The sequence below is a fragment of the Triticum aestivum genome, chromosome 7A (genome assembly GCF_018294505.1).
Source record: "Triticum aestivum cultivar Chinese Spring chromosome 7A, IWGSC CS RefSeq v2.1, whole genome shotgun sequence".
In the NCBI taxonomy this organism is placed as follows: domain Eukaryota; kingdom Viridiplantae; phylum Streptophyta; class Magnoliopsida; order Poales; family Poaceae; genus Triticum; species Triticum aestivum.
In genome coordinates this window covers 360,647,041-360,654,389 of record NC_057812.1, presented here as the reverse complement: position 1 = coordinate 360,654,389, position 7,349 = coordinate 360,647,041, and the positions used below count along the sequence as shown (strand labels likewise).

General features: G+C 39.7%; 1 protein-coding gene across 1 annotated transcript; it reads left to right on the top strand.

Moving 5' to 3' along the window:
• The first annotated feature begins 377 nt into the window (after window positions 1-377).
• On the top strand, window positions 378-6,414 carry LOC123154835 (uncharacterized protein OsI_027940). Its single transcript, XM_044573463.1, has 6 exons — window positions 378-570; window positions 3,002-3,188; window positions 3,316-3,466; window positions 4,096-4,130; window positions 4,217-4,433; window positions 6,129-6,414. Exons 1-6 carry the CDS (start codon window positions 383-385, stop codon window positions 6,221-6,223), a joined length of 873 nt encoding a protein of 290 aa, XP_044429398.1. The 5' UTR covers window positions 378-382; the 3' UTR covers window positions 6,224-6,414.
• Window positions 6,415-7,349: the final 935 nt, after the last annotated feature.

Genomic DNA, 7,349 nt, shown 5'->3' with positions numbered 1-7,349 from the left:
ATCACGATTTTGCTTCCACAAGAGGCACGGGTGTGATTTCGTGAGAGGCACGGGCGTGCCTCTTTCAGAAAGGAAAAAAAAAGCATGCTCCCGGTTTGTTTTTTTCGCCCGGTTTTTTTTCATAAAAAAGTTCGTCAAAACCTATCAACATGAGATCTAGTTTTGAAAATCTTGATACGAGGAATTCAATAATGAAAACGATTCAAAATTTAAACGCACGGTTTAAAAGATAAAATGTTTTGAATAAACGGATTTATGAAAAAAGGAAAAACTCCTAGGTTGCGACAAATGACGCGCTGCATATGCGCCACTTATCATAACCTGGAAAAAGTGAAGTGTTCTTTGTGCTTAGCGAGCCAGCCAGCCAGCCAGCCAGGCGTTAATGGGCCGCGGCCCGGCTACACCCGGCCTGCTATTTGCTCGTCTTCACCCCCTATACCTGCCGTACCCTATTTTCGTTTGCCGTCTCTTCTCACTTCGCACCCTGCATTCCAAAACCTCTCAAAACCCTCGTTCTCCCCACTCCCTGCCTCCGCCGCCGCCGCCGCCGCCGGTGCCTAGCAAGATGAGGTGAGCGGAACCTGAGCATCCCCATCCTATCTAGCGTTTCCCCTCTTCTCTTCTGTTCCAATTCGGCTTTAGATTCTATGCGAAGTACGACTTTGTACCATCCAACTGCGCGATTGGATCTGGGGTATACCTCGTCTCGCGGTCCCGCGAGGATTTGTTGCTTCCCTCGGTTTAGCTGGTCCACTTAAGCAGTCAGATTTTTGTGCTCAGATGGGGCTCGACCGGGTACCGTTGGGTTACGCGTCTCTAGGTTTCGGTATTTACGGATTTGTCTGTCTCACTCGTTGTTTACACGTTGCGAAAAATTCGAGCTGTTTCGTTCTCCTTCGTATGCTTTGATTTACTACGTGGAGTCTAGATGATATAGTTGTTACGGCAGTTCATGGTCCCATCGCGGCTAACTTGTTAATTGCTCTCTTCCGATTTTATTGTTATTTTTTTTCTAGATTTCAATTGGTATTCTGCTGTTGTTCTTGGCGAGCGTGCTGTTTGTATTGCGAGTATTTTGTTTCTTAGGATTTACTTGGTTCTGCTGCTGTCATTAATAGAGATAGAACTCGATCTCGTGGGATATTGGAAATTTTCTTGTTCTGTTTGTTGTCTGTTCAGATCTCGTGGTATGTTTCTTCCAACATTCCAAGAATTCTGCCCTGGTTACATTTCAGTTTTACTTAGGGTTTCTGCAAGCACTTTCCGTTTGAATTCGAGCTGGTTACCTCGTTGTCTGATCTGCAAGGAATGCTTAAAATTTAGCACCTACCGGCCACTGTGGATAAACATAATTAAGTAATGTGTAGCATGCAGCAGTGCGGTTCTATACGCCGGAGCTTAATGGCGTTTTGTCTCATCTATGGACATGCCATCCCTAGTAGTTTTGTCTAACCTGATGTGATGCAATTTTCGACCAATTATTTACCATGTATCAGGATTTCGTTTTAATCTGTTGTTTATTGTTAGTTGATAGTTCTGAATTTTTCATTGTCATGCAAATATTGCTTTATAGGTAAAAAGGTTTTCATAATTGAAGATGATATTATGCATGCAGGTGCCATTATGTTCTCTTTACATGGATTAATATGTAAACTTTATTTCTGGGATATGTAAACTGTTAAGGGCAGGTATTATTTGATATCTTAGAAGTCTTGAATATATTACTCCCTCTGTCCGAAAAAGCTTGTCCACCAGATGGATGTATCTAGCACCAAGTTAGTACTAGATACATCCATTTGAGGGACAAGCTTGGGACAAGCTTTTTCGGACGGAGGGAGTAGATGATAGTTACATGCATTTTCAACATGATGGCAATGGGGTAATGAGTTATGATGACAAGTTCACTTTTTAAACTGTATCATTTTATGCTTTGGCATTTGTAACCTTTTAATATAGTACAATAGATTGTCACTGGTAAGTGGTAAGTATCTACCCCTCCAACTCCAAAAATAAGTCCTATAAATTTCTTGTCAAGTCAAATGATTCAATGTTTGACCAAGTTTGTGGAAAAAACTATGAACAAGCACACTATGAAATTAGTGTCACTACTCGCTACAAAATAGAATATATTTTTATATTATATACCTTTAGTATTATAGTTGCTTCTACTTTTTCCTACAAAGTTGGTCAAACACTACACTGTTTGACTTGGTAAAATGTTTATAGGCCTTCTTTTTGGAGTTGTAGGGAATATGCAGTGCTTATTTAGCAATCCTGATTTACATTTTTCCCCCTAACTTTGTCCCGACCTCATCTTTACCCCTAAATAAAAACAGTGCTCAACTTTGCGCCTCTTCCGTTAAGTGTGCTTATGGAAATGCCCTTCCGTACATTTTCCGTCCAGTCAAAGGCCTTTGACCGTTAAGTGCGCGTATAGAAAAATCTAACGGTCAAAGGCCTTTGACTGGACGGAAAATGTACGGAAGGGCATTTCTATAAGCGCACCTAATGGAAGAGGGGCAAAGTTGAGCACTGTTTTTATTTAGGGGTAAAGATGAGGTCGGGACAAAGTTAGGGGGGAAATGGAATTGGCCCTATATTCAATGCTGTACTAAAAAAGTATCGTGCATGCATTGAGCAGAGTATATTTTAATGCTCTCTGATTGAATGCATGGACCTGCTTTGCCATTGCCATCCATCATATTGTTATATTTTCATAGCTTAAGCTACAAAAAATTGTTATACTATGAAGTTAGGAACGTATGTTGATGCCATCGGAGTGGGATGTTGTGTTCTGGTTTTTATTTGTGTCTGGCTGAACTGCCCAATGCTGCACTTCATATGTGTTCTGTTCATTTAGTTGTGATACTTCATTTGCACCAATATATGAAATATTCCTTGTATGCGTTGCAGTTGTAAATATTATTATAATTAGTTTTTTTGTGGAGAGATGTATATCACTATGATGTTCATTTCTTAACAAGTGGCAATGTTTCTGTAGTCGGCACCCTGAAGTCAGGTGGGCTCAGAGGATTGACAAGGTGTATATCACAGTACAATTGCCTGACGCAAAGGATGCCAAGGTCAACCTGGAACCTGATGGTGTATTCTCTTTCTTTGCCACTGCTGGAACTGATGGGAACTCCTATGAATCGAAACTGGATTTGAATGACAAAGTGAATGTTGAGGTAATCAATGTCCATAGTTCCATACTATATATAGTACACTATTAGTAGCTATTTTGAGATATGTTGACTCCTCAATTGTCAAAAAAGGTTTATTTTCTTATCCAGTATCACTTTGGTCTTTTAACAGGCAAGCAAAGTAAGTGTTGGTGTCAGGTCCATATTCTGTATTTTGGAAAAAGCCGACGCCAAATGGTGGAATAAGCTTGTTCGAGATGATCAGAAGGCACCACACTTCGTGAAAGTTGATTGGGACAAATGGGTCGATGAAGATGATGATGGTATGCTATCTACGAAAACGCGTTTATACTGTTTAAGTTATTATTGCTTATTAGTTCCAAGAGTGTAGTTTAAAACTTCTGGAAACAGGACAGTTTAGTGGTACAAAAGGAGTGCCCTAAATATAAGGGAAATGTGCACCATGGTCTGTGTAACATTGGATGGGGGTGCAGTTATCACCTCTTGCTTTATGTAACTAAAAACAGCATATCCAAATTTACTTGTAGGACATTGGTGCTTCTTCTCATCTTACTGTTTCACTCTCATACTTCTAAGTAGGAAAGATATTTATCGCTGTCTTCAGATGTGAGAAAACCGGAAGACCTTGTTAGCAGACAACTAACTTTTGCGACTTCAATTTTTTTCATTTAAGCTAGAAACAAGGTTTAAAAAGGCGCTAGGTTTTATTTGTGTTTTGCCACTGCCTTTTGTTTTTCTGACCAAAGTACACGGTTAAGAGCAATTATGCTCACGTTAAGAGCTAGGCGTTTTGCCACCGCCTACCGCCTAGGCACACCTTTTTTTTACCATGGGCTAGAAAACAAACTATTGTATCTATTTACTGCTGAAATTGTTACGCATTATTACTTTGCCTTGTAAAGGTTTTGAAAATCATCATTCGTTTTTTCAGGTGCTGATGTTAATGTTGATGGGATGGACTTTTCGGTAAGTATATCTATTCGTGATTTCCCCTTTGATGGTTCATTTATATGCTTTGGTGTGTGATGCGCTTCTTCATGTACATTCTGTAGAATATGGGTGGCATGGGCGGTATGCCTGGCATGGAAGGTTTGGGCGGCATGGGTGGCATGGGTGGTATGCCCGGCATGGAAGGTTTGGGTGGTATGGGTGGTTTGGCTGGTATGATGGGTGGTATGGGCGGTATGGGTGGTATGGGCATGCCGCCTGGTATGGAAGGTTTGGGTGGTATGGGGATGGATGATTTTGAGGATGAGAGTGACGACGAAGGTTGGTATTCCTGTGCCTGTTATCATTTTCTCATTATAGTTAATGTGTTTTTAGATACAGAATATCAGAAATATGTTCTGTCACCAAATCGAAATGATGCTTGTGTTGCTAAGGGCATTTTGTTGGTGTGGTTATTTAGTTGAACCTGCCTGACAAGTCAATTGATCATCCCCTTGTTTGCTGTTTTATGTGAAATTGCTTGGTACATTTCTTGGCACTAAATGAGCAACTGATCATTCATATGGTACAGTTTTTTTCTCTGATGGTTGTCATATTTCTGATTATAGTATGTTATATCTTAGATCTGTTATTGTCAAGGAAATATGTTATGAAGGTGTCAAAAAAAGGAAATATGTTGTGCCTGGTGTACTCATGAAATATTGATAGAATGCCCAACATAGTTTAATATCTTATCCACAACAGAAAGTGAAATGGCTTTGACCAGACAATTCAGATTTTGGATTAAAGAAAACTGTTTCATCTAAAATATGTACTCTATTTTTCTCCAGAACTACATATTTTGTGTGAATTTATATCATGGAAGCCAAATAATTTATTTTGAAGGGGAACCCGGGCGCAGCGGTAAAGCTGTTGCCTTGTGACCATGAGGTCATGGGTTCGAGTCCTGGAAACAGTCTCTTGCAGAAATGTATGGAAAGGCTGCGTACTATAGACGACCCAAAGTGGTCGGACCCTGCGCAAGCGGGAGCTACGTGCACCGGGCTGCCCTTCATTTTTTTTGAAAAACCAAAGAATGTATTTTGTTTGGCATCATGTACTAGTTAAGAAATGCATTTCATGAATGTTTATTACTGTAATTATTGCGATTAACCAATGGTGAGATACTCAAATTGTCCATTGTTAGCAAACTCTTGCTGTCCTGCAGCTGTGTTAGTGAAAATATAAGGTGTATTAATTTTTTGAGAAGTTACATTTTATGTTTGATCAAGTTCATAGAAAACTAGTAAATGTGCATGTGCAATGCATGCTGATATTAGGCAGTGTATTTATTGCATGCGCATATTTGGTATTCCCTCCGTTCCTAAATATAAGTATTTTTAGAGATTTCAATACGAACTACATATGGATGTATATAGACATATTTTAGAATGTAGATTCTCTCATTTTGCTCCGTATGTGGTCCGCATTGAAATCTTTAAGAGGACTTATATTTAGGAACGGAGGGAGTAGGATATTATTTGCATTAACATTGATATTTGGTATGATCAAACATGTTGAGCGCTCACCATTGGAGCAATCTAGATCATTAGATTGACCTGGTTTGATGGCCGATATTAGTTGGATCTGCCTGTTTGGGTATTTTTGTATTGGTATAGATATAAATTATAAACAATATGTACCAAATAAATAAAATATTGTACTGAATAAATAAACTTTGAAAAAGTATTTCATGGTGAATCTAATGATACTGATTTGGTAGTATGATTATTAATATGTTGCTTTCTGGTCAAACATAGAAGTTTGACTTATCTAAAAACTAAAGGCACTTTATATTTTGGAATGGAGGGTGTAAATTGTATGATGATGATGATAATTCAATATCTGAACTATTTTCTTTGTCAAAAGAGGAAATGTCCTTTAGGTCAATGGATGTACCGTATTCATCCTTGTTAAGATGTTGAATTTAGTCCTGTAAACCAACCTGATATCCTATCTTCTGTTGTCCTTGATCAGGAGAAGTGTCGAAACCTCAAGACGCAGGGAAGTCTGATGCTGCGGAAATCTCTGAGGTGGAAGGCAAAGCTGGCACAGCAGCTCAGAGCAACTGAAGGCTTTCTACTCAATAATCCCTACTCGATTGTATCCTACCGTTTCTTTATCAACGTGCTGAACTGAAGGACACGTTCTGCTCGCTGGTTGGGAATGGTGTCTCATGTAAGATGATGACTTATACTTGTGTCGAACTAAGCTTCGTACCGTCTGTTGGCATATTACGAGTTCTGAGACTGTTTGCATTGTATGCTGATTGTTCTGCACTCTGTTCTGCACTCTGTTTGCATTGTATGCTGATTGTTCTGCACTCTGTTTACCTGTACTGTTTTTACGTCTTTGTCTGGGTGCACATCTACTTAGCCCCCGAACACTGCTGTAGAATTAATTACTCGTTGCGTGTGTGCTGCCAATATTGCAAGTGATTGCTTAGTCAAGCGTAACTCAGATGTCCTTCGTAATTTTTTTCTCAAAAAAAAACAGAGGGGGTGGGGGCCCAATACCACTACTTAGGTACCCAAACCCTAAACCGTATTTGGACGAATTACATCTACGGATGATTTTCATACAAACTGCAGCACATTCATTACATTTCAGCTAGTTTTAATCTATATTAATATAAAAAGATTCAAATGGGTAGATTCAATTAATCTCGACCATCAAATCATGTCAATCTAACGACCTAGATTATTTTAGTGTCGAGCGCTTAACATGTTTAGCGTGCAGTTAATTTCATATCAAATATAATGCTAATCATATAATAACATGTAAATAATATTCTATTTAATATCCGCATGCATTTAATATGCTTCTAAATTATAATGCATTGCGTGTATACATTGACTAGTTTTCTAAAAGGGTCCAGACCTAAACCTAGCCTTTGCCGGTGCCAAGTCCTTTTTGTTCCCCTTGCCCGCCTCTCTCAACCAGTTCAGACTTTTGGATGAGTGACTGGAGCATGAATTTAATATGGTATCCGAGCCAACAGGTCTTGATTTCAAGACCCTGCCGATGCAGTATTAAATAAACGATTCTATGGCGGGGATAAGACCCACGAAGTGAAGGTGCGGTCGTCTTGAGTGCGGGCAGCCTCGTAGAGCGCCTGCTGCTCGATGACGAAGTTAGGGTTTGCCGCGGCCATGGCCGCCACGGCTTCCTCGCTCGCGCGCTCGCTGTAGATCTGGC